This window comes from Canis lupus, chromosome 4 (assembly GCF_048164855.1).
Source record: "Canis lupus baileyi chromosome 4, mCanLup2.hap1, whole genome shotgun sequence".
NCBI classification, from domain to species: Eukaryota; Metazoa; Chordata; class Mammalia; order Carnivora; family Canidae; genus Canis; species Canis lupus.
In genome coordinates, this window is record NC_132841.1 from 23,462,658 (window position 1) to 23,489,400 (window position 26,743).

The window sequence follows — 26,743 nt, forward strand, 5'->3', positions numbered from 1 at the left end:
TGGTGTTTATAAAGTTTTTATTTTCTGTTTTCTTAAAAATAACATTTGATTTCCTTTATGCATGTGTGGCGTGTACTTGTTTCCTTAGGCTGAGTAATAGGCAGATAAAGACAACACGAGGCGGGGTCCCCAAGTGGAGGGGGGGCTGGGGGCAAGGGCCTGGGGGCACAGGGGAAAGGGAGAGGGTGGGGTGACTCACGGGACGCTTGAGTGCCCATCAATGCACATACACGGTCTAACACTTTGTTTTTCGATTTTTTTTAAGACATCTAAAATTACTGAAAGATACGATTTCAGCACTTAAATATACAGACGGAAATCCAAGCACTTGAACACAATTCTTAACTCTAAGCTCAGTTATTGCACATCACACAATTTTAAGTAGGCTTCAGGCTATAAAGCAGTTTGCTCTGCTTGCGACTTCCTCGGGACGTCTCGAGTCTCCTTCTGTACCCCCAGTGTCTCTTCCCTTTGACCCCCGCCAGCCCACAGCCTCACGATGGTGCCATTAGCCATTCGTCCTCCCCAAGGGCTGAGGTGTGAGGCTTTGGTGAAATGGAGGAGTCCCATGCGGGTCCCAAGGGACCCCACCCACTCAGAGGTGAGTTGGAAGCAGACAGAGCTCATGAAAGGCGCAGGGGTGGCCGCTAACACCAGGTGGGCTGGCGTGGGGCAGGAAGTGTGACCACCGACCGCGAGTGGTCACAGCACCAGTGGGACAACGGGGGGCCGTCGTGATGTCGCGTGCTACCCTGTCCACTTCGCCTTCCTCTTCCTCCTTCCTGAGCTCGGATGCCGCGCCTCCTTCCCCATCACCCTGAACCCTCTGAGTGGTCTCTCAAGGCACATTTGTTCTCCCCGACTCCAACCACCCCATCTTAGACACGTACCCATCTCTCCCGGCGCCCCTGGGTGAGGAGGCCGGGGCGGCCAAGGACAGCTCCAGGGCCAGGCGAGAAACTGCTCTTCCCTTTGGGGGGAGCTCTTTTCAACAGAGCCCTCCTCCCACTGCCCGCCTAAACCAGGGGAGCGGGGATGTCGGAGCAGGGGGACATGGGAGCAGCTGGGTGGCAGGTGGGCAGGGCGGGAATCCCAGGAGCCAGGGAAGGCCCACCCTGCCACTTTGCTCTCGAAAGACCTGCAGCTTGTCGGACAAGAAGTCACTTGGAGGCTGTCAGCCCACTGGGAACAAGGTGCTATGTCTAGCTCTTGGGGAGGGGGGACCCTCAGTGTCAGAAAGTGGGGTGAAAAGCAGTGCGGGGGCTTCAGAGACAGGGCAAGGCTGGACCCCCGAGTCCCACCGGGGTCTAGTTCAGCGCCTTTTGCTTTCTTTCTACAACATATTTACAAGGTCATAAGAAACGTGCACAACCAGAAGACCCAGAGACACAGGGAGAGCATGTGCCCCCAGGAGGGGAGGGTGACAGTGAGAGAGGGGTGCCCCTTCCTCTGCGCCCCCTTCCCACCCTGCAATGCCCCAGCCTCCTCAACAGATGCTCCCAGTGACAGTTCCAGAAGCCTCACTGGGGCAGAGGGACGAGACGGACAAACTCCAATCCTAGCGAGAGCAGGAAGGTTCAAGTAGCTCCCAGAGAGGGGGGGCAGCGGCTTAGAGCAGAGGGTGGGCCTGAGCCCAGGCCAGGGGGTGGGGAGAGGGAGGAGGGCTGGGGGGAGCGGACGTGGGGGTCTAGGACAGCGTGACACTTAGACCTGTGCTGCTGGGCTGCCGAATGCGAAGCGGCTCGTGGGGCTAACTGCGGTTTTGCTATTTTCCCCAGGACAGGACTGGAAAGATGTTGACTCCGGGGCGCAGTACAAGGGGAGACTGGCTGGGGTTCCTCCAGAAGGTCCAATAGAAGCCGGGGAGGGCCGGGCTGGAGCCCTGTCCGGGGAGCCTCGGCCCGGGGCCCCCACCGCAGCAGCCCGCCCAGCACACGGGCACCCCTCCCTACATTCCGGCCCCCCGGGGGGTGACCCCCCCAGGCTCTCACACCCGGTCACACGCATACAGCTGCTCACACCCACTCACGCTCACTCACACACGCACTGCGCTCACCATGCACAGAAGGGCAGCAGAGGCCCAGGTCCAGGTTAGAAATTCTTCACCAAGGGTGTTAAGAAATTTGCTTGGGAAGGAGGAGAGAAGGGAACAGAAAACAAAACAAAACAAAACATGGGGCACCGTCTCATCCATCCTGGCTCCCGCCTGGCAAGGAGATTTGCAGAGGAACAGGGAGGTATGGCCTCAGATTCTGGTTGCCCCGGTCCTGGCCCCTGTGACTTCACCACTCCTGAACACTTCACACTTCTGAACACTTTGGAGCCTGGAGAAGCCACCGGAGCAGCCTCAGGGGACCCTCCGAGGGGTCAGAGGGGCACCCCAGGTGCTGGGAGGGGAAGGGAAGGAAGCGGGCCTGGTGCCATCCTCTTGAGGAGAGATGGGGAAAGCTCATGGAAGTGGAGCTTTTCCCAGCTTCTCCTTCCCCGCGTCTCAGGGACAACCTTCCCATTGGTCTAGATGGTGGGTGCACACACACACACACACACACACACACACACACGCACCCCTGGCTGAAACCCAGCCTCTTCACCTGCTGCCCCATCCTGAGGTGCCCAGAGCGGCCCAGGGGACCAAGGGCAGTGCAGCAGCCCTGCAAGGCCCAGCAGAACCCACCTGCATAACCACGGCCCACTGCCTCCAAGGGAACGGCCCAGACCAGTGCCCCCCTCACCCCGCCACCCTGAGGCCCACAGGAAGGGGCCAGGCTGTTGAAGGGCCTGGCATTCAGAGCTCCCGCCAGGTCTGCAAAGGCAGACCCTTCCTTCCTCCTGACTCTGCTCCACCCCAGCAGCTTGGCAGCAAGGCCTTCCCCTGCCCCAGCTTCAGCCACCCTTGCTCACGCAGGTCTGGGTTAGGAGAGCAGTTTCTCTAGTGCTGGGGAATCCAGCAAAGGGAACGGGCTTACTGTAGCAGGTGTCATCACCCCCATGTCATCAGAGGCTGGTGGGCGTGTCCCAGCCAAACTGACCCAGCTCCAGGAGGACCCCAGCCAGCAGACAGCTCCCTGCCTTCCCTCCCTTCTGCAGTGGGGACACCTACGGAGCGAGGTGGGAGAGGGCAGGCACGGGCAGGAGGAGGCAGGGCTGGGGGAGCCAAGGATGGCAATCGAGACGAGAGACCCCATTCAGGGCAACCCAAGGTGGTCGGTACAGGGGTGGATGAGGCTTGGGGACATGGCAGGGGGCAGCTCATTTCATCAGTTTTGACCTTGTGGTGTGTGTATGTGTGCTCTGAATGTGTGTGCTTTAAAACCAACAATACATGGAAAGAAAACAACAAGGAGGTTTTGGAGCAGTGTGGACCAAGGACACACTTGACAGCGCATGCCACACTCACACACATTCACACGTCCTGGCCATACACGTCGCACACGTGCCATGCACACTCACGCATCCAGTCCTCCCCGCTGGAGCCAGGGTCCTTCCAACTGTATATTCCGGATCCATGCGGAAGCTGCCTGCTTCTGTCCAGGTCTTTGCTGGCCTGTCTCCCCCGGCCACCGGCACCCTGGCCTGCCGTGGCCCCCCCGAGAGCCATCTACCAGATGTAGCCTCCATCGTCGGACTCGCCCGCCTCGCCTTCTTCCTCCTCAGCCTCCTCGCCTGCTTCCTCCGTCTCCTTCTCCTCCTCGTCCTCCCAGCCGACACCACTCCCAAAGTCACCTGAGAAGCCCACGATGTCATCTGTGAGGGGAACAAGCCGAGGGGCAGGTTAGGGCCCGGCTAGCCGCCTCCCTGGAGTCCTGTGGCACAGAGCAGCTCTGCCCCCCGTGAGCCCTCCCAGCTGCAGATGTGGGGTGGGGGGACCCATGTTGCCACCCTTACCGCAGTCGGGGCTGCCGTGCGTGCGGGTGCCTGTCAGCTCCAGGCCCAGCTGGTCCACACACCAGCAGTCACCGCTGCTCTGGTCACACTGCAGCTTCCGGTAGTAGCCGTCCTCATCACAGCTCGGGATGAAGATTCCTGAACACAACAGGCGCCCCCAGCAGGGTCAGAGCAGATGCCTTGAGGTGTGAGCTCTTCCGAGAGGTGGCCCTGGAGCCTGGGGCACGCATGAGCAAGCGCCCAGCCCCCACCAGAGCCCAGCCAGCCCAGGTAGCAGCCTCCCAACGAGCCCAGGGCTGGTCGCTGGCCCTTCTCCTGGCTGGACTGATTGGAGCCAAAGATAAGCCTGCCTCCCTGATGTCAGAGCACTCCACACCCCAGCTCCTGCAGCTGCTCCTCTGGCCTGGCTGTCCTCTGTCAACAGTGCCCAGGCCTGTCCTCTCAGCCTCAGGCCCCACTCACTTTCCCTCAGGCCCTGGAACCGCGGCTCCTCTGTCCACCCAACAGGCTGCTTCTGAGAGCACCGACCCAGCAGGGACGCGGCCCCCCCGGGGAGGTGGGTGAGACACACACAGAAATGACAATTCCAGGCACTATGGGATGGGTGCCCCGAGGCCCAGTGAGTACACTCAGGGAACACAGGCCGGAGAGGACTGCTTCTGGGAGGGACGAGTGCGGCTTCCTGGCGGAAGTAGCACTAATGCCCATCCCCAAAGCCCACTGGGCTCTCAGTCAACAGGCCCTGTAGGGTGGTTCCAGCATTTGATCCCATGTACCAGTTAAATACCAGCTGCACTCAAGGAGCTACAAGGCCCTATGTCATCCGCCTCTTGGACGTCTGTCCCCTCAGCCACCATGATCCAGCCACATGGGCCCTTTTTCTCTGTTTCTCAAGAACCTTGAGCTTTGTCCTGCCCTTGGCTGGCTCGTTCTCCTCTTTCAGGTCTTCCTTTGAACACCAGCTCCCCTAGGGGCCTTTGCAGACGCCCAGGCTAACCTCTACCCACTGTGCTCTCCCTCAGCACCGTACATACGCAAGCCACAGTTGGTAGCTCTGTCTTTTTGGCATGTCAACCCGTGTGTTGTGTTCTCCCAAGCAGCCTGCGTGCTTTCTGAGACCAGGGACCAACCGTCTTGCCCATCAGTTCTGACCTGGGCCGGGTCTACTATCCTCTCTGGGGCTGGCACTCGAGTCTGAGGCAGACACGAACATCTGCCGTGGAGGGGGCTCACCTGAGTTTCACATACCCCTGCTGAAATGAATTGAATGGAAGGTTCTAGGAACCTTCTGCTGTCCCATTCTCCAGGCCCAGAATGGATGAGCACAGAATTAGTGCTTAGCACACCCTTATTGAAGGGCTGGTTGGGATTGTCTGTCCCACCACGAGGGTAAGCACAGGAAGGAAGTTCGCTTCCTGTCTTCCTAGGCAGGGCCTGCTCTGGACTCAGCGTCTTCCATAATGCCCGGAGCCTGGAGTCTCTGGGCCTCAGGGGGACCCTGGAGCACCCCCGCCCCCACCTCCCACCTCCTCTGAGCCCCATCCAGCCCCCTCACCTGGCTTCTTCTTGGAAGCCTCCTGGATCTGGATGCGCTCCAGCTCAGCCAGGCAGGGAGGCTCTGTGGGGAGAGAAGCAGCCTCTGATGGGGGCCATCCCATGGTGCTGGCAGGACTCACAGAGTGGCCCCCAAGGCTTAGAAGCCCAGGCAGGAGGCTCTGCAAGATGAAAATACCCAGGCTTTGATTTGAGGAAGCCCCACGGTGGTAGTGAGATGCACAGAGCCCTCCAAGTTCCCAAAAACTGACATAGGAGCTCTGCAAGATTAAAACAAAACAAAACAAAACAAACTCTGACTGGGGGAGGCCATTTCATGGCTGTGCCATAGGCTGACGTGCCCCAAGAAGCCCAAGGCTCCCTGAGGATGTTGGGAAGTCTTGGGATGAAGACACAGGATCCAGAAGAGGAGGTGGAGTGCATGGATTCCCCAGGGGAGAGGCCCAAGGAGAAACGTAAGACCAGAAGTAAGAAAGTTAGACAGAAGCTCAAAAATAGGGGTGCCCAGGTGGCTCGGTGGGTTAGGAGTCCAACTCTTGATCTCAGCTCAGGTCTTGATCTCAAGATCATGAGTTCAAGCCCTGTGTCACGCTCCACACTGGGCATGGAGCCTACTTTTCCTTTTTTTTTATTCATGATAAGACATAAAGAGAGAGAGAGAGGCAGAGACACAGGCAGAGGGAGAAGCAGGCTCCATGCAGGGAGCCCGACGTGGGACTCCATCCCGGGACTCCAGGATCACGCCCTGGGCCGAAGGCAGGCGCTAAACCTCTGAGCCACCCAGGGATCCCCTGGAGCCTACTTAAAAAAAAAAAGAAAAAAAAAAAAAAAAAAAAGAAGAAACCCAAATGTAACTGCAGCCAAATCTAACTTGCCTGTCACCTTGAGAAGTCCCCAGCCCTTCCCAGCCAGTGGCCCTGGCTGACTGTAAAATGAGATCAGTCCCCAGCCTCCTGCCCGAGGAAGCTGCTGTACAGAATCAACAGAATGAACTTCAAAGGCCTGGAAGGTGAAAGCACCAGGAGGCGGGGCAGGTGGGGGCCCTAAAAGTGATGGAGACACCATACCCTAGAGGATGGATTTGTGATCTAGATGGGGCTCTGCATCCAGATTTTCTCTGGTCACCCTCACAACAGCCTCCCAGGCAGGTGTTATCTCCCAAATTGGATGAAGAAACTGAGCTCAGAAAGATTCGGTGCCTTGCCCAGGGTCCCAAACCAGCCTGCGGTGGAGCCCTAGTGGACGGCTCAGCCTCAGGCCATGGACGCCGTACTGCCTCCACCACAGGAGAGAGCGAGGCGGGAACTAGGAAGAACAGCGGAGGCAGAGCACCAGGGCCTCCCCTACCTCCCGGGCCAGACAGTCGGCTGACCCCCAGGGACCTCAGTTTCCCCACTGATGATGACTGCTGCCTGGCCTGGATGATCTCGAAGCACATGCCCAGCTCTGCTTCAGGATATAGAAAGCTAGCAAATGATGCCCTATCTCTAAGGCTGACAATCACAGATTTGGGGCAAATAATGTGAGACATGCCCAGAAGTGGCATCACTGAAAAGCGAATATAGCTTCAGCTTTAGGACCCAGCAGCCCTCTCCAAGACCCCAAGGGGCTCTAGGAATTTTCCATTTTTACTCTCCCCAAAGTGCATATGCTTCAGGACCCACAAAATCTGGATCACCGAGGAGCTTGGCAAGGAATGGAGCTAAAGTGCTGGTTTTCCTGGGCTCCAGGAGGTGTGGAGCTGGAGAGGGCAGGGAGCAGGTGAGCTGGGCAGTGGGGGTGTAGGGGGCGGGGCCAGCCAGGGGCCACACTCACTCTCCCTCCAGAAGCAGAAGCACCACTCAGCGGTGGAGACGCGGCCGTCCTTGTAGGTGTCGCAGGAATTGAAGAAGGGGCGGATGCAGACCTCATACTTGTCCAGGTTGATGGCGGCCAGCTCTGTCTGGTCCAGGAAGAGGTCGGCGCTGGTGTCCAGCTTGGAGAACATCCAGCCAATGGAGTCCTTGCAGCTGGCCCCCAGGCTCTTGTCCAGCCCTGGGGAGAAGGCCAGGTTCAGGCACGCCCAAGGTAAACCACCCCATCCATCTGTCCACGCATCCTTCCACCTCTCCATCTGGCCAGGGTCAGGGTCAGGGCAGCTTAGAATGTAACCGGGGGAGTGAGAAACTCAAGTGTGGCCGAAGGTCAGTCCCTCTGCCTCTACATAGGGCTGCACCCAAGCTATTCAAAAGCCTGTCTGGAAGGCCCTTCAGGAAAGAGAATTTCTTGCCTTCTCTTGGTTCCCCATTTTAGGGTTTAAGCTCCTTCCACCCACTTTGAGAAGTTCTTCCTGTTAGCTAACCAACTGCCTCCTGTCTGGTTGAAGCCACCTTCCCCTTGTTCCGGGGCTAGGTCCTTCTGGAAGCTCAGGGTCTTCAGGAGGGCGCCCCAGGCAGGCTGGCCCCGTGCGCACCCATCTCCCCACCACCCTCCCTCCTCCCAGGCAGAGCAAGCAGCTTCTGTACCGCTGGCCAGGTTGGCCCCACTGCCGGCCGAGCCATTCTGCTTGGCGTTCTCGTGAAGGAGCTGGAACCAGTCTCGCAGCCGGTCCCCCAGGTCAGCCAGGTCTTGACCTGTGCAGGTCTCTAGAGTCAGCAGAATGGGGAGAAAGGCATACAGGGAAAGGCAGGGTGAGGCACAGCATGGTCTCAGCTTGGGGTGCTGCCCTCCAGGCCCAAACCCGGGCGGCGTTCAGGAGGGAAGGGGAGTGAGAAACCAAAGAGAAACCAAAGACTCCTTCCCCCTTCCTGTCCTCTCCCATCTTCCTCCCTGCTCAGTCCCCAGCGCTGAGACCACACAGCACATGCTCCCTAAACTTGAGGCCCAAGCCCCCCAGCTCCATGGGTCTTCAGGCCTGTCCCTGTTCTTCCCATTTCTCCCATCCTGCTCCTAGCATCCCAGAGCCCTGAAGGAGGCGGCCCAGGAGATGCTGGCGGTGAGGCCTCCCCAGCCCCCCTCAGTACCTGGCTTGCCATCGGTGGTGGAGAGGGAGGCCTGCTCTGTGGGGCAGGGGCAGGGGCCCTCACATCTCACGGTCAGCTGCTTGCTGCTCAGGCACGCCTGCTGCTCCAGCTTACACTGCACAGAAGAAAGGTCGGGTTACGTGATTGGGGCGGGTGCTCACCATGGCTACTTGTAGCTGGGGGCACTCGGAGCCTACCAAGCAGCCAATCTGATGGGAGGTACAGCACCCGCAAACAGCCTGGAGGGCCAGCCCTCCTGGTCCCTCAAGGGAGTGTGGGGGCAAAGGTACACGGTGTTGCAGGGGCAGCAGACCCAGAAAGGGGTTCCCAGGGATTCAAAGGCTCCCAGGAACCCCAGTCTACACTAGCTTAATGTCTCTGCACACTTATCTTTCCCAGGACACCAATGTCCCCACACCCTCCACCCCCCCAACCCCCCCCCCCCATTGAGCTGCCCATGGCCCCTTCCTCCTTGCCCTCAGGCCTATCTTCCCTCTTACCACAGTCCCTCAGTCCCTGGGTAACTGGCTGCCGGCCCCTCCTCAGGGGTCTTCCCATGGAGGTTACCTCCGACGGGCTCTGGGCGACAGCTGCCGCCTCAATGCTAACATCTGCCAATTCTCCCGCCTTTACTAAGAGCCCCAGCTGTTTGCTGACGCCAGCACCAGCCCTGCAGAGGGTCTCACCCACTCCCTGCCCTTCAAGTGCTTGCCCCGGTCCTGTGTGGTTCACCCCCGTGGGATGATGGCTAACAAGAAGCTGTCGTAGGGTCTTATATGATCTCCGCTGGTCGCTGACAGCTCCGTGAGGGTCAGCAGAGAACTCAGAGGGCTGCCCACGGCCACGGGGCTGGGAAGATGCCCAGGGCCACGGGGCTGATGATGCCCCCCTTGGCGCAGACGGCTCCCTGACCTGGGAGGGCAGCTTCCTGCCTGCAGGGGGCCTGTGGGACAGCCTTGCCTCCTCCTCTCCCTCCTGCCTCTGCAGGGCCAGCCTCTGGCTGATTCTCTCCCCTCCCCCACAGCATGGGGCTCATAAACCTGCATCTCACCCCAAAACCCTAAGGTTGGGTTCCTAAGCCCCAGAACCCAACAACCATAGCCCATAGCGCCCTCCCCAAACCAAGCCACTCCCCACTCCTGGTTGCCAGCAGAAGCATTTGCTAGCAATCATTTGCTAAATGAGCACCTGCCTTTCTATGGTACTTTAGAGTTTATAAAATGCTTTCGTGAATGTCTCATTTAACCTTCAGAAAAATCCTGTAAGGTAGGGATTCGCTCCCCCCAACCACCATTCCCTCCCACATGGTTGTCTCCCGGAGGATTATCTTCTTCTGCCCCAGAACGCCTGGTGCTTGCTGGCAAACACCTTCCTCTCTGGGTGGAAATCTGCCTGCTGAAAGCTCCATCAGTCACCCAGCTCCCTGACAACTGGGTGACAAGGCTCTTTCCTTCCAGAGCCCTGGGTACTTGAGGACCTGCCTCACTTACTCTGACTCGCAGTTACCTGCCCAGCTGCGTCTTCCAAGCCCCACTGCCTACCTGCACCTGCCTCAGGCTGGGGGCGGGGGGGGCGGGGGGCACGGGGCAGGGTCTGCTTCCGACTCTCAGGGAGCTCCCCATCACCACCCTGTCACCCCGGGGCTCAGGTGTCCCTTCTATGGTTGACCACACTGCAAGCAGTGACCAAGCATTTCTAGCCCTGTGTCAGCACTGGGAGCCCCACAGGAGGCTCTGGTTGTCCTCTCTGCTCTCTATGGCTTCAGATGTAAACCCAGCCCCCCATCCCACCCTCCCCACCTGGGCCCAGGGATCCTCACCACTGAGCTGTAAGTGTGGCCATCAGAGCCACAGACTGAGGCGAGTGGGGCCATGTGGCAGGGCTTGCAGATGGTGTCTTTGTTTCCAGGGAGCTTCAGGGTGGGCTGCTTGATCCTATGGGAGAACAGGGATAGGGAGGGCACAGGGGTAGAGGTGAAAATGAATGAGGGACACAGAAAATGAAGGTTCCAACAAGAAGCTGGCCCTGGTGATCTACAGCACATGCAGTCTCCTCCCTGCCCCTGCCCACCCTCCCCACCAGCCCCAGCCAGATCCTCCTCTGGCTCAGAAGGGTGGATGGAACCAACTGGGCAGGGTACAGACCCTCAGCTTCCCCTTCCCTGTGGTTACTGAGTCCAGGGGGGGCCTTCAGCAACTCCAGGTCTGAGTGCAAGATTTGAAAAGGAGTTGCACCTTGCATAAGGGGTCACACCAAATCAGAGGTTGCAAACTGATGGCCTGCAGGCCACATCTGGCCCAGAAATTCATTTTATTTGGCCACCAAAGGTTTTTTTGTTTTGTTTTAAAAGATTTTATTTATTTATTCATAAGAAACAAACAGAGAGAGGCAGAGACATAGGCAGAGGGAGATGCAGGCTCCCTGCAGGAGCCCGATGTGGGACTCGATCCCAGGACCTTAGGATCATGTCCTGAGCCAAAGGCAGATGCTCAACCACTGAGCCACCCAGACGCCCCAAGCAACCAAAGGTTTTTGTCTTTGAGTTATTCACCAACATTTACAAAATGTAAGAGTTCACGGAGAAACATGGATTCCTAGAGAGAAAGGAGGGAAACAGGACCTTCTCCAGGGGTCTTGGATCCTGGCAGGTTTTGTCCTTGGGCTGGAGCTAACACCTTTCCCTGCTCTACAAGCCTCAGAAGCTATGACCTTAAATATTTCATTAAGTCGTTGCATGTCAGAGCTGGAAAGAATCTCAAACTATCTGGGCCAACCTATTTGTCTTATGGATATGGACCCCGAGTCCCAGAGAGGAGAGATGCCTTTCCCTGAGTCCCACACTGCTTGGTGAATGATCTCATATAGCGTGGTAGTCTTAAAGATGTCTACAGATTCTTTGACACTCCTCCATTCAAAAGATGAAGCGTAATTCTCTTCCCCTAGAGACTTGCTTCTAACAAAGAGAAGTGACAGAAATGACAATGTAGACTTCCGAGACTAGATTGTAAGTGACCTTGAGGCTTCCTCCTTGTTCTCTCTCTCCTCTGGATGCCTCGCTTAGGGGAAGCCAGATGCCGTGTTGTGAGGACACTCAAGCATCCCTATGGACAGAGGTCTATGTGAGTAGAAGCAACGGCCCCATGAGTGAGCTCAGAGGTGGATCGTCCAGCCCCAGTCCAGCCTTCGGATGATGCAGCCCTGGCCAGCATCTTGACTGTAACCTCATGACAGACCCTGAGACAGAATCATCCAACAGAACCACTTCTAGATTCCTGGCCCTCAGAAACTGTGTGAGATAATACACTTGTCTTAAGCACAAAGTTTTGGGGTCAGTCGTTTTGCAGCAATAGATAACTGCCACATAGGAGACACTCAAGCAAGTCCTTGCTATTTAAGCATGCCCCCAAGCCCCCCAACACCCCAAGCCCCTCACCTGTGCTCTAGCTTCTTGCGGCTGATGCACATGGCCCTCTGGTAGCCCTGGGCGATGCACACCTTGTGACGGCTGCACTTAACCTTCTGGCAGGGGTCCTTGGTGGTGTCCAGGGCTGCAGGGACACAGGACCAGGACACAGGTCACCTGGAAACCAGTGCCAGAGAGCCCAGGAACCCCAGCCCCACTTCTAGGCTGAGAAGCTCCTCTCTCCAGTAGCCCAGAGCTCCAAACCCCCACTTCCATTGGAGCCTGGCTCCCACAGAGCCTCCAAGGCCATGGTTGGGTCTCAAGTCTCACGGGTGTCAGTCATATTACCTTATCTGGGAGGGGCATGACATTACCTTCATCTCCTTGCTGATTGTCCTCCCAGCTCTTGATGTAGTCATCCTAAGAAAGGACAGAGAGGTAGGGAAGAAACGAAGGGCCACCCTTGAGCCAAGGCTCAACTCCACAGCCAAGAGGGAAGAAGGCTGGACCACAGCCCCCACATGCTAGTTGCTATCACCTCCGTGACTGCCCAGACGACCCCTGGCCACCTGGGCCCTGCCAGCTGCTTCCCCCAGAACTGTATCTCCCTAAACCCTTATCCAGAATCCCTTCCAGCATCTCCCGTACGTTCCTGACCCCCCCCCCCCCCACCGCCCATCATGCTGGGAGCTGCGGGAAAGAGATCGGGGAGAGGGTGCAGAGGGAGAATAGAGGAGGGTGGGGTGTGGGGCTGCATAGGGACCATGCACAGTGGGGCCCCCAGCGGTACTTACCTCCACCTCCTGGGGATCAGGAAACAGCAGCAGCAGGCCACAGGGAATGGAAGGAGAGGAGAGAAGGAGAGATGGGGACTTTAGTGTGTTGCCCACTCTCAGATCACGTGGTCCCAGTGCTCCACAGGCCTCATCATGTGACCATGGGCACTGGGCAGTGGTCTCTGATGGCTCTGGTCCTCTAAGCTCTATGGCCTTCCATTGGAGGCCAGTATTCCTATGTCTTCACTACAGGGAGCATTGTGGGCCCCCCAGGGCTGGCTTTCAGAGCACTAGAGTGAAGCCCATGGCTTTGAGAGGGTGAGGCCCATCTCTCCATTGCCCTGGCCCGACCATTAGGACAGCCGTGGAAGGGACGCATACCACCCAGGAACAGTGATCCTTAGGCCTGTGCCTCAGGTGTCCCTGAAATACCACTCCCTCCCTCCCTCTGCCAGGGACCCTCCCGTGTCAGTCCCCTCCCCTACCACCTGCCACCTGCCACCATGTGAGTGGGACAAGAAGGAGGGCCTCTCTTCCACTGCACAGGAACTGTTTCTCACTCAGGGTCTGACTCTCTTGTAGGGTTCAGATCACCACTGAGAGAAAGGGGGGCCACAGTCCCTTCTGATGTCCCTGGTTTCCTCACCACAGTCCAGCTGCAAATCCTCGGATATAGGATCCTGAAAAAGCCCTCTGAGGCCATCTGGTCCGGCCTCCTGTGTGTGCAGGAGGGGCCAGAGCCCGGACAGGACGTGACCCACCCCAGATCCCGGTGTCTCAGAACTGGGGTCTCCTAACACCCCAGCACAGATCTCTCTTTTGGCGACAGCACATCATCTCCAAGACCTCAGGCACCTAGAGACAGCTCCCTGCCCTGCTCCAGCCACGAGGGCCTCCCCTGGGCCCACGAGCCCACTGAGGCCAGAGGCAGAGCAGCTCACACCCACCTAGCTCCCTGGCACTAAATCCCCTGCTCCCTCTGGTTTCCCCACGGTCCTCATGGGGCAGAGGCAGCTGCTGCAAGCAGCGGCCAGCTCCCAGGATGCTCCTGCTGGAAGCTCCATCAGGCAGGCAGGGAGACGGCTTCTCAGGGCTGGAATCCGGCAGTGCAAGCAGCCAGCTGCCAGCCTCCTCTGCACGGGGCTCGGGGGCTGGGGGTCACACTCAGCTGCACCCTTCATCCTGAGTCCCTCCCACCCAAGCATCAGAGCTGTGCAGGGATGGGAGGCAGAGGCCACGCTGTGGGTGGGGGTGGGAGGGGTCTGGAGAAGACAGCACCCACACGGGGGCTGCAACAAGCACAAAGGAGGGCACCCATCGGTGCTTTGAAAGCCCAGGGGCTCCGGGCCCGCTGACATCTCTCCTGGGAATTGACAGGCATCAGAGGAACAGGCAGGGATAAAGGCCTTTATCATCACGGCCTCCTGGGCAAGAGGGCAGTGGGCATCAGACCAGGTAGAGCACGCAGTGGCCGAGCGTGTCCTTGGGCAAGTGCTTCTGCACACACGTGTGCACTCACGAGGGCCCCGGGCGCACACAAGCACACCCATGGGCACATATCCTAAATCGTGTCTATGTGCAGGTGTGCCGATCCCATCTGGGAGCACGTGCACATATGCACACACACGTGCGAGGAACAGTACACACTGGGTGTGCACAGGAAACAAGGACACCTCGAGGCAGCTCACCGAAGGCCAGATGGTTTCTATCCAGAAATGAGGTTAACAAAGCCCACTTCTGTGAGCAGCCCCCACTTTTCACACTTGGGCGTCAAACCCTCCCCCCACCACCTCGGCTTGGCCTTCTTGGCTCCTCGCAGAGAGAGGGAGGGTGAGGCAGGGCTGGGGAGGGAGGGGGGCGCAGCCCTCTCCCCAGGAGGGCTCAGGGCACTGGCTCTGCTCTTCCTGGCTTGCTCTCAGGGTGTTTCTGTCCGCTTCCTCTCTTTCTCCCTCTCCTTCGCTTCACTCGGCCCAGGCCAGCCCCCAACCCTCCGCAATACGTCCAAAGGCCCTGGCTCCCAGGAGAGAGGGAACAGCCAGCCAGGGAGGGGGCTGAGGGAAAGAGAGGGCCCCAGGGTCATGCAGTGCCCCCACCCCCTAACCAGCACACCTTGGGTGAGCACTTTGACCTTTAGGAGCTCAGGACCTAGCTCCTGGAACTTGCCAGAGATTAAAGATTGTGTCCACGGGGTGCCTGCTGTCTAGAAAGTGCTCAACTAATAAAAGCTGTTAAGAGTATAAGAGACCAAGGACTCCGGGTGGAGGAGCAGGATACGGGCAGGGAGAGGCCCCAGGAGGAGCCCCTGCAAGTGGAAAAGACAGAGTTCCCTGTTCCCCACCCTAGGGAGAGCAGAGACCAGTGGGGAGTGAGGAGAACAGCCCTGAGGCATCCCTCGGGGAAGGGGGACAAGGTCTTGTGGGCAGCGTGGGGGCAGACAGAGCCCAAGGACACATTTAGGGGCCTCTGATGTCAAGTGTGGGCTAGCACCATCTATAAGCTGAAAAGGAGGTGTCTGTTGGCAAGTGTGAATGATGCCTTTCGATGCAATGGTGTCTATTTATGGCACCCAAGTGGGCTTATTAGCAGTTGTGACAAATGGTCCCATAAAGGCATGAAGGTCTTCTCAGGAAACAGGGGGCCTGGTTCTGTCCTGGCTCTGCTGCCGATCGATCACGTCCTCCCCCGAGAAACAAGGACTCGGAAGAGCCCATGTCCAGGGCTCTGGAGCAAGGGCCAGGCCAGGGGGAGGGTGGGTCCTAGGCTGAGATCCACATTTCTGGACAATGGAAGAGCTCGCCTGTTTTACCCAGTGGTTTCAGCAGCCGTGACCGTCCCTGCGCCCAGCGGTGCTCAGCACAGCGGTCCTGCTGTGAAGCAGGCAGGACCCGCAGGATCAACCACATAGAAATGGAAGAAACTGAGGCCCAGGGAGGCAGAGCAACCGGCCAAGGGTCAGAAGACAGATGAAGAGCCGAGCCAGGACTCTGTGGATGACCCGGCAAGGGCAGGCGAGGCCTCTCTCACTCGGGGAGGAACCATCTGGCACTGAGAAGGGGGTGCTGGAGAAGGGGGGAGGGCTTTGCACCCAGAGAGGGCTCTAAGCTTGGCTCACTGCATCCTGGGCCATGACAGGCCTCCTCTGTGCCACGTGGATGTCGGCAATGACCCCACATTAGAATCACCTGCAGAGCGTTTTAAACTGTCCGTTGCCCCAGGACCACCGGAGCCCCGTGGAGCCTTATGGGCGGTAGAGCTGGTCCAGCTCCCAAGGGTGCTGAGCCGCCGTCAGGGGTAGAGTCCTGCAAGCTCTGCATTAGGTCCAACACTCTCCTCATCTCCTCTGGCATCATCACCTCTAACGTAGGGCCTCGGGGAGGAAAAAGAGCAGCTCCTCCCTCCCTCTCACACAAAGCAGATGCTCAGTGTGCTGACTCACTGGAACTAGGGCTCCCGGCCTTCTGCCCCGGAACGCTCATCACAGCACCCTCTCCAAGATTACAGGAGCAAGGCGAAGGCTGTCCTTAGCATCTCCACATCCCGTCCACCCCACCCCACCCAGCTCTCTCCAACCACCCCCCGCACCGCGTCCCCCTCCCACCTTGCCAACCCCAGGCTCAGTCGGCTGGGTCTCCCTGTCGTTTGTCCTCCACTCCACCGCAGCTGCAGGGATGCTTCCAGACACAATCCCTCCTGAAAACCCTTCACTGAATATACCTCGTTCTCATTTTGAAAAAACATCTTAAAGGTTAGTAGGTAAAAAGGATTTGTAGCAAAATGTTAAGGGTGATTTGCTCTGGGGGATAGGAATACAGAGAACCTTGATGGCTTTCTGCCTTTTTCCAAGTTTCCAAATTTTCTACAATGTGAACATGTTCTACTTTTTTTTTTTTTTTTAATTTTTAAAGTGAGCTCTAGGCCCAACAGCAAGCTTGAACTCACAACCTCAAGATCAAGAGTCACATGCTCTACTGACTGAGCCACCAGGCACCCCAGTGAACATGTCTTACTTTCTAATGAGGGGAAAAAAACTATACTAAATATCTATTTTAAAAACCCTCAGTGGTGGGACACCTGGGTGGCTCAGTGGTTGAGCACCTGCCTTCAGCCCAGGGCGTGATCCTGGGGTCCCGGGATCGAGTCCCACATCGGGCTCCCTGCATGGAGCCTGCTTCTCCCTCTGCCTCTCTCTTTCTGTATCTCTCATGAATAAATAAATAAAATCTTAAACAACAACAACCCTAACGGTTCCCTGTTACCTCCAGAAGAAAGTCTATCTTTTCCCGATCTGTTCCTGGTCATGCCAGCCCCTGCCAGCAGAGGCTTCAGCATGCTCAGACCTTGGCACGGCCTCCTTCCTCAGTGGGATGCCTGCAGTGTGCCTGCATCCAGCTTCTATTCAAGTCCTGCATCCAGGACTTCTACTCATTTTCAAAACCTGGCTTGGGTATCATCTTCCCTAACGCAGGCCCATACCTGGTTTCCCCTCAGGCCAACTGTAGTGGGTGGTTTATTACTGTCCCAGTTACAACCAAGCAATGCCGTTGCTTCTGCCCTATTTAGATGGCCTGTTCCTTGACGGCAGACACCATATAAAATTCATCCATCTAGGGATCCCTGGGTGGCGGAGCGGTTTAGAGCCTGCCTTTGGCCCAGGGCATGATCCTGGAGACCCGGGATCAAATCCCACGTCGGGCTCCCGGTGCATGGAGCCTGCTTCTCCCTCTGCCTGTGTCTCTGCCTCTCTCTCTCTCTGTGACTATCATAAATAAATAAAAAATAAAAATAAAAAATTCATCCATCTATGCCCAGCACCTAGTACATAGTAAAAATACTGCTAATAACAGCTAACATCTTTTCAGCAATTACCACGTGGCAGGCATTGTGCTAAGCACTTTATATTTATTGGCTCAGGTACTCTTTTTTTTTTCAAGATTTTATTTATTCATTTGAGAGAGAGAGGGCATGAGCAGCAGGGGAGAGGTAGAGGGAGAGGGAGAAGTGGGGTCCCCACTAAGCAGGGAGCCTGATGCAGGGCTGGATCCCACGACCCCAAGATCATGACCTGAGCCAAAGGCAGATGCTTAACCAACTGAACCCCCCAGGTGCCCCTCAGGTACTCTTTACAACAACCTTAAGAGAAAATTGCTATTATTATCTCCATTTCTCAGATGATAAAATTGAGGCTTGGAGAAGTGACTTATACAAGATCACATATCAATTGCACAGCAGGATACTGACATCCCCAGAACCCCGATTCCAGAATCTGTGTCCCTAACCAGGACTCCGTACTGCTCCATAAATCCAATAACTTTAGAAGATGAGGAAAGTCCTAGGCCAGGAGCTGGACCCAGAGGTCCAATCCCAGCTCATGGGTGGTTCCTCCCACCACACCAGCTCTGCTCCAACCCCTAGGCAGGGAGCCCTATAGGCAGCAGAGGGGCTGGCAATGGTGGGGGAAGACACCTGGACATGGCCTTCTCCAGGCATTTCCCAGAAACCCCTTCATAAGCCCCTGGTTCGGCTGGTTTGGAGCTAACCCATCTCCTGCTTTGATCTCCACGGCTCAGCTCGGTTGCCATGGAGACGGGGCCCACTGTGCCAAGCTGGGGGAGAGATGGCGGTAAGTGCGCAGGCCTAGCTGGGCTTAGGGGGCACATGCTGGGTGTTTCCAAGCGCTGTTTACTTCCTGTCATTTTAATTAGCACCCAAATCACCCGCTCACTTCACAGCTTGAATTAACCCAATCTCTCCCGGCCTCTCCATCTGCTGAGGAGGACGGGATCTGCAGTGAACACAGGAAAAGAAGAGCAGCTCCACCCCCCCACCTCCCCACCCCCCCACCTCCCCACCCCCCCCCCCGCCGCAGGCCCAGATTTATTGGACTAAAAAGCACCTGGGCAGATCTCCGCCTGCCTCTTTGCATCATCACAGTGTGATGGGGAGACGGACCCCCAACATGGAAGCAGGGCACTGGGCCCCCGTTTGGCCTTGCCGCTGACTGCCAGCAAGCCTGTAGTCTCCAATATGGCCCTCGCCGAACCCCACCTCCCTTGTCCATGAAACGGGATGACTCCCTGCCTTCCTCCCTGAGCTGCCGAGGGACCGTGCAATGTCTCAGAGGGCTTGAGAAACTGTGAGGCTCTAGACTTTCAAAAGCCACAAAACAGGACCCCTGAAGCCTGGGTTCTCTGGCACACACGGTGGGAGCCTAGGGGAGCAGGTGGGCCAGAGGCACTTTGGGGTCTCACGGCCATCAGGGGCCTCAAATATAGGCTTTTGACATTGTCACCAAATGAGGCAGAGGCACACTGCCAGGACTAGAAGATGTCCATCATGAGACTTTAAATAAGGCACAACTTTTGTAACCTTGTTATGGCATTTCTTCATTTTTTTTTTTTTTAATAGATTGAGAACCTTGGGCAACCCGGGTGGCTCAGCGGTTTAGCGCCGCCTTCAGCCCAGGGTGTGATCCTGGAGACCCGGGATCGAGTCCCACGTTGGGCTCCCTGCATGGAGCCTGCTTCTCCCTCCGCCTGCGTCTCTGCCTCTCTCTATCTCTCATGAATAAATAAATAAAAATCTTAAAAAAAAAAAAAAAGATTGAGAACCTCTAAAAATGGAAGTGGGCGAGGCCTCTCTCAACCTCTGAAAGGCCCTGTGCCTGGCAGTATTTTTGCCTCATTCCTCAGGTGAGGGAGCCTCCAGTGGAGCCCGGTCCCCTGGAGAAGGCCCAGGAGTGGGGACATTTGGGGCCGGGGCCTGTCCCGTCCATCCCTGCCAACAGCCAGCGGAGCCCGGAGTGAGGAACCCAGAAAGGAATGAGTGGGGGACAGACCCGGCCGTCACAGGCCCATGCAGAAGGCACCTCGAGGAGGCAGTGGCTGGCATGTGGAGGACATGGAAGCAGGGGCAGCCGTTTGTTACATATTTGTTCCTCTCTCAGAGGGAGTAGCAGAGGCTGTGCGTCACGCCTGCACAAAGAGGGAGACAGGCATGGGGGAGACTTCGCGGTCTCCACCTCCTTTCCCCTTGGAGGAATTTCCTTCGAGGGCAAAAATGTGCTTATCACTCCCAGCAAGCCAGGGGCCCCACCTGGCCTCAGGTATGAAAGCAGCAATGCCCTCACTCCACGGGCTCAACCTCTCCACTACTCGGGGCATCTCGGTCATTCTTCTGTCCCTGGGTTTCTGGTTCTAGGCAGCAGCCCCAAGAGTCCATAAAGGGCAAAGAACAGGGGAGGGATCCAAGGGAGACGGGACCTGGAATTCTGAGTTGCCTTGAGACCGTGTTTTCCTTTCTAGGACAGGAGTGGAGGAAGGATTTAAATCCCAGGGATCTCTGTGGAACCACAGGCACAGTATGGGGAAAGAACACCGACCGGGCTGAGAAGGGAGAGGGGTCCTCGGGTGGGACTGCATCTCCATCTAGAAAACAAAGGAGCTTGGGTTTTAGTGCCGCTGGGGCTGCACAGTTCTGCTCTCTCTGCTCTTCCAAACCGAGAACTCAGAGGATAGGGCCACAGAGCCTTAATAAATTCAGACTCCAACCTGTGCCAGGGAAGGAGAGACAGGGGAAAGGCCAGAGGTTTGCATCCAGGCAGAGGTAAGACACTGGCCAGGCCTGGCTTGTCCTTCCAACTGAGTGAAGTCTTGACCTCCTCTCTGATGTCAGGAAAGAGAGCACAGGGGCAGGATGCCCTGCCTCGGGGAACCTGTCCTCACTTGTGGAGTCCTGTGCTTACCCATTCCCAGGTCTGATAGGTGGATGGATTGCTCTGTAGGCATGCTGAGGATGGGTGAGAGGCTGGGAGGGGAAGCTGGCTGCAGTCAGGCCCAGGCCCACAGGTCCAGGGGCTGAAGGACAGGGAGGAGACAGTCTTCCTTCAAGATGTCATTCACTTCCTTATCCTACAAATGAATCATTGGAGAGTCAGGGTGCCAGGGTTCTAGTTTGACTGTCTCAACCTTTCAGGGTCCAGAGAGAGAAAGAGCTCTCCCCAGATCACAGGATGAGTTAGTTGAGATCCTTTCTGGAACATTCCATAATGTGTGCATTTATACTGAGTGCCTACTGTGTACACACACATACCCTGAGTAATGCTCTGCAGACAGGGTGGTAAGGTACACAGCAGTCTATCCCCAAGGTCCTGCCCTCAGGGGCATAACCATGGGAGGAATGCGATAAACACACATTAAAAATACCAGTCGGAGCACTCTTTAGATACAAGCCCGTAGCGTAAGTGAGGCCAAGAGGCAGCACCAACGTGTGCCAAATGACTTTATGGCGAATAAATACAACAGGAACCCTGAGGAAGGAGCTAAGAGGCTATCCCATTTCAAGAACCACATCACCCTACCTCCCGCAGCTGGGCCTAGGTGTGCCCACCCAGGTGAGCTCCGGGGGTGTATCCACGCCCAGGCCTAGGCACTTAGTTTCCCTGTTCACAGCCCAAAGAAGACCTATGTTACACCTGCAGGGAAACCTATACAGGGTAGGATGACTATTTCCTGGTGTTTGCCCCAAGATGCCATTAGGCCCCATTTCTCAGCTTTCTCGGACTCTGGCTAATGCATACCCGACCCTGATTTGGTCACAGATACTTCCTTGGGAGCAAAAAGATAATCCTTCCTGAAACCCCAAGACGGTGCTGCCCAGCTTGTGGAAGGGGTGGGGTGGGGTGGGTGGTCTGTCTGAGGGTGAAGGGGCTGTTGACTGGCTCTAGTGCCATCTTCCTGGAGCCATGGAAGGATAAGCGCTCTGTAGATGCTTCTGTTTAGTCAGCCGATTAAACCAATAGGAAAATCAAGGGCTGGAAATGTGAAGTGGCTCTCACAAGGTCACACAGGTAGTTCTGTCCTCTCATGAGGAAGACGGGCTGAGTGTTCACCCACGGCCCTTGGGGCATGGGGTAGGTTAGGGCTCTTTCAGTCTTCCAGACAGCCTCTGACCTCCTGGAGAATGAGCGGGGGTGGTGGTGATCTTCTCCCCTCTTCAGCCTGCCTCGAAGGTGAGAGGACCATACGACAGCCTCTCCAGGCAGAGTGCTCTTCTCCCCTCTCTTCCCAAGGCTTGGAGCCCTGCCGGGTGTTCAAGTGTCCCTCACCATGCTGACACGATTCTAGGAGACGCCAGGCCCTCCAGTTGGGAGAGGATTCAAAATCAGAATGGAGAAGAGGAGGCCAGCGAAGGACTCACCCTCCCATCCCCAAACCCCAATTATGGAATCCATTCTGACCCAGTTTGGGGTTCTTCTCACACACCCACACTTATTCACAAACATCTGTGCATCTCATTCCCACACTTGCATTGGTTTAGGTGTGTGGAATGGGGAGACGGGAGGGGTGGTGATGAGGGAGCCCCTTGGTGGCTAAAACTTGTTACTGGCTTACTTGGCAATCATAAAAATGTGAGAATCATGAGTAGCCCGCAGGCTCTACTTCACTGGGCCAGCGCCCGTGACCAAGGTGAGGCCCCTCGTGCACCGGAGGTGCTCAGATCTGCACTGAATGAGCGAACAGACATCAATGTCCTTCTCCTGGAAACTGAGGCACGGTGCGGGCTAACCCCAGAGATGATGGTCCATCTGGTAGTTGTCTGCGGAGCTTGGGGCTGGGGAGTCCCGCCTGAAATGGATGCCCTCCAGCCCTGTGACAAAATGCCTCCACATTGACCCATTTGTTTTAGTGTCCTAGCCTGAACCGACACTCGGAGAGGTAATGTGACGTACCTGGCATCACGTGGCCAGCCAGTGGCAGAGCCCAAACCTGCACCCAGGCCTTCCAACTTCTGGGCTGGAGCTCTCCCAGCACACTGAACTCTCCTGGGTACAGAGCTGCCTTTGGGGTGTGGCTAGGTAAAGCAGTGGGGAGCAGGCTGCCGAAGACACGGAGGGCTCTGGCCCACCAGCCAGGGCAACCTTGAGGCTCACAGGGCGCAAGCTAGGGTAGAGTGTTCTTCGGGGCCGACTCTTCCTTCCCATTTGTCACAAAGGTTAGGCCTAGAGGGCCCTGAGAAGCAGAGCTGAATCTGATGACCTGGATTCAAATCCCAGGCCTGGCACTTACTAAGTAAGCTATTCAACCCTGGGGTACATTACTTAACTTCTCTGCACCTTCATTTTTTCAACCATAGAATGCCTGGATCACGAAGAAATGGTAAATAGCTCCCAGGTTGTCGAGGAGCACAAGAGGCAATGCTTATCAAGTGTTTACTGCAGGGACCGGCAGATGCAAGCACTCACTACAATCGGTGATTCAACGTACGTTAACTGTGTGCCTCCTGGGGGCCAAGCACTGTGCTAGACGCCCGTAAATATCATTAAAGTTTAATGGAAGTGGAGTACAAAGTAGGGAAGAGCCAAGAAGAAAAAACATTCCGTGCTGCTAGTCGGACTCTTGGAACCTGCCCGGAAGAATGCTGTGTAATGGGCCTGTCTCCTCTCTCGGGTCCATCTCTCTCTATGAAGCGCTGGATGCTCTGTTCTGAAGACCTGCAGTAAGATCGCACCCCCCCCACCCCGCACCCCCGCCCAGTTCTGCAGGGAGTGAATCCGGAGATAAGAACACTTGGGGAGCAGGCCTCTGAAAAGCCCAGGCCTGCCCAGGATAGGGCACAGCTAGATCACAACCCCCACCTCCTCTGGCATAAGATTCTCTCCTCCCTGGCAGCAAGACATTGGGCAGTAGAGGAAATCTACCCAAGCACAGGATGTGAGAGCCCTGCACCCACTGGAGGGGAGGATTACTCTGCTGGTAAATCCTGCCTCCCTGTAATCCTAGCGCTCAGAGAAAGAATGCTAAACTGAACTCCCCTCCCCAACCAGCTCAGACCAATTCCATGTTGGAGCACTTGCCCATGCTTTCTTCCTCTTCTTCGTCTTCCTGACCTCTTCCACCTGACTCCCTCAATCCTCCCCGCCCTCGGGGCAGTCAGCACCATCTCATGAGACATGTCCCTCACCTGCAGTACTCACTCCTCCATCCTATGCCCCAAGAACACTACACTCCTCTCGCTTGCCTCCCTTCTGCTCAGGCAAACTGGGGGCCTGCACCATTTTGTGGTTATGAACAAGGCTCTGGTTCAACCTGGCAATGCCTTAGAGGTTCAAAAGAACTTCCATCTCTCTTTTGGATCCTTTGAGGATCCAAGGAGCATCTTTTCAAGAAAGCTAGCCTGATGAAATGTATATAAAGCCCTATGCTACTGTGCCCAACTAGAGGGCCTTCAGGCTTTAGAGTAGGAAGTGGGGCCTCTGCTAACAGAGGAGGGATGAGAAGTGTCTGTGGTCCTGGCAGAGTCCCTGTGGGCAGGGCCAGCACTGCACAACTCCAGGGGGCGCCATCACATTGTGGCACCTCTAAGAGTTGTGCAATGCAGTGGCTCTGAGCTAGCAGCCTCCTGCCCTTCTGCAGAAGCTGCCAATGGATTCCCCAGAGCCAGACCCTCTTGGCCTCCTTCTCACCTTGATCTTGTCTTTCTATAGCCAAGGCCACCCTAAATGGGGTTTTGGAGGGCATCTGTCCTATAAAAGCCCGAGGCCACCCAAATTAATACATGTCCTAAAGCTTTCCCTGAATCCTATGGAGTCAGGTCCTGCAGAACTTCAACTCTGGTGCCTTTCTTCTGATGGAAGGAAGGGGAGGATTGCATGGGAGGAAGGAGGAAATGATTGGCACCAATGCAGGGAGACAGGTGGGCAGCCTTGTGCCAGGGGGTCAAGCAGTCAGTCATGTATCCTCACCTACAGAGTTGGCTATTGGAAGCAGGTGGCTGAAGGGAGATGGGGAGGCATCTTGGTTTACCAACGTTTACCGTTCTGCTAAGCATTTCTTTTCCCTCTGACCTTCACCAGTCTTACTTTGGAAGATCAAACAGCCAGCTAGTCAGAGGGAGGCCTGGACCGGTGACACATGGATTCAGGATGGACCAGCCTGCTGCCGCCCCCTCGCTGCTGTGGCCGGGCTGCTTCCCAGGCAGCGGCGGGAGACTGCAGCTAATCTGTGCTGGGCCTGCAGGAGCCTCGGAAAAGGCCTTGCTGGGGCTCCTGCCTCCCTCCGCTGTACCAGACGAGGGTGGGGCAAACTGCCTAGTATAGGGCCCAGGCACCTGGCCGCATGCAATTCTTTCTGACCAATTCCAACCTACTGGTTAGACTTTGAAGAGAAACTGTCACTTGTCTCACACTAACAAAAAGATTCCTATCTCTGCCTTTTCCCATCATTTGGCTGGAGATCATATGAAGCATGTGTGTTTTAAACACATTTCTAAGGAACTTCTGGATGCATACAATTTAAGAGAAGATGAGGAAGGTCATGGTGTGGCCAGTGCTGTACCAGGTGGGTCTGATGAGGGAATGTGTCGAGTCAAAGGCAAGCACTGGGGTCGTGTTAGAAGCTTCTAGGTGCCAGAGCACTAGGCGGCCAGGACCAGCGCTCTTCTCCCGTGCATCCGTATCCGGCCCATCCTCCACCTCACACCCGGCCCCCCTTCGCCGGGTTCCAGCCACGCCCTCTGCTAACCGCCCCCCCACCCCCACCCAACTCCTACTTCCCCCTCCTGGGAACACAGCCTCCCGTTTCCCCTCTGATCTACAGGTGCTCGTAAACAAAGTGCTGCAGCAACCCGCTGGTCCGCAGCCGCCTCCCCAACCCCCACCGGGCTAAGTTCGGCCCAAGGTTAAGGCAGCGCCGGGGCAGGCGGCCCGTAGGGACCCCAGACCCAGCTCCTGGGCTCTCCCCTCTGCTTTCCAAGCCCACCGGGCTGCAGAGTCTTTCCTCCGGATCGGAGCTCCCCTCTCTGGGCCGGGCTCCCCCAAGGAAGGTTGGTCCTGGAAAGCCAGCCCCCGTGGGCTCGCAGCCACTCAGCATGCGGACCCCAGACCTGGCCCCGCTGGCCTCCCGGAGGTGGCCTCGGCCCCAATCATGGACACGCCTTTCACCGTGTCGCCTAATGAGGATAGCTAGGACGCCCCCCACCCCCAGCCCCAACTCAAAGCCCCAGCCGAGGGCTCTGTCCCCTTCCGTCCTCCCTCCCCCAAAGCCAAGGTGGGGACAGAGGGCACTGGCGCAAGGCGATGCTACCTAGCGGCCGGCCGCACCCAGACCTGCCCCTTCTGCAGTGCCCCGTATGTGGAGGCTGCAGCATCCACCCGGCTGGGGGCAGGCCTGGGGCGGGGGGGCTCCTTTTCTGCCACCGAAAAAAGGAGGGGAGCCGGTCGGGGTGCAGCCGCAGCCGGGCCCCCACCCCGCGCGCCCTGCACCCCCTTGCCTCCCGCGCCCCTCTCCGCGCCCGACCTGCAGCGGGGAGCAAGTCCCCGCCGGGGCTGGCCCGGGGCGGCTGCGGGGCTTGGGGTCCCGGGCCGGGGGGTCGGGGAGGGGGCGCCGAGCTGCGCGGGGCCGGCCGCTGTGGACCTCGGTGCGGGCAGCCGCCTGGGCTGCGGGGCGGGCACCCCGGCTCCGCTCCGAGCCCCCCTCCCCGCACCCGCCGCCCGGCGCTCGCGGCCCTGCAGACTCACGTCTCGAAAGCGGTTCCAGTGCTTGATCTTGCCGCTGTACTGCGAGATGGACGACAGCCATTGCTCGTCCTCCATGAAATTGCCGGGGGTCTCGCCCTCCTTGAGCCCTTTGGCGTCGCCTTCGGCCAGGGCGGCCGCAGCGAGCAGCAGCAGCGGCAGCACCAGCCGCCCGCAGCCCGGGGCGCGCATCGTGGTCAGGGGCCGACCTGCGGAGGGGGCCGGTCTCGACTTCTGCAGTATTTTCGGGTCCTTCTTCCCACCCCGGGGCTGGCAAGCGGCCGCCGCCGTCTTCCTCCGCCCTCCTCCTGCGGCCCGACTCCGGTGACAGACGGAGAGTGTGGGTCGCGGCTGAAATGTGACCTGGTTAGGAGATGCACTTGTCTGCAAAAGCCCAGCGCTGGCCGCGGAGACGGAGAGAGAATCAGAGAGGCTGCGCCAGCAGGGGCCGTGTCTGTAACTGTAGCATCAGCATCACGTTTGACATCATCATACCTGGTTTAAAAAAAAAAAAAAAAAAAAGGAGGGGGGTAGATTTCAAAGGGAAGCGCTAGATGAGAGCGCCAAACGCCCGCCAACCGCAGCAGAACCCAGCCCAGCCTAGCACTCGGGG

At 57.3% G+C, this 26,743-nt stretch overlaps 2 protein-coding genes across 2 annotated transcripts in view; both read right to left on the reverse strand.

The window, feature by feature from the left end:
• On the reverse strand, positions 1–26,556 carry SPOCK2 (SPARC (osteonectin), cwcv and kazal like domains proteoglycan 2). Its single transcript, XM_072823510.1, has 11 exons — positions 26,130–26,556; positions 14,411–14,421; positions 12,219–12,264; positions 11,875–11,989; positions 10,261–10,375; positions 8,442–8,556; positions 7,944–8,063; positions 7,255–7,473; positions 5,441–5,503; positions 3,886–4,023; positions 1–3,744 (listed from the first exon to the last, which is right to left on the reverse strand). The coding sequence occupies exons 1-11, from the start codon at positions 26,320–26,322 to the stop codon at positions 3,599–3,601; spliced, it is 1,281 nt and encodes a 426-aa protein (XP_072679611.1). The 5' UTR covers positions 26,323–26,556; the 3' UTR covers positions 1–3,598.
• ASCC1 (activating signal cointegrator 1 complex subunit 1) overlaps positions 26,492–26,743 on the reverse strand; it is a 105,433-nt gene continuing 105,181 nt past the window's right edge. The window contains exon 10 of the mRNA XM_072823501.1: positions 26,492–26,625. Coding sequence (XP_072679602.1) covers positions 26,620–26,625 — 6 coding nt within the window. The 3' untranslated portion in view covers positions 26,492–26,619. The remainder of the gene's footprint in view (positions 26,626–26,743) is intronic.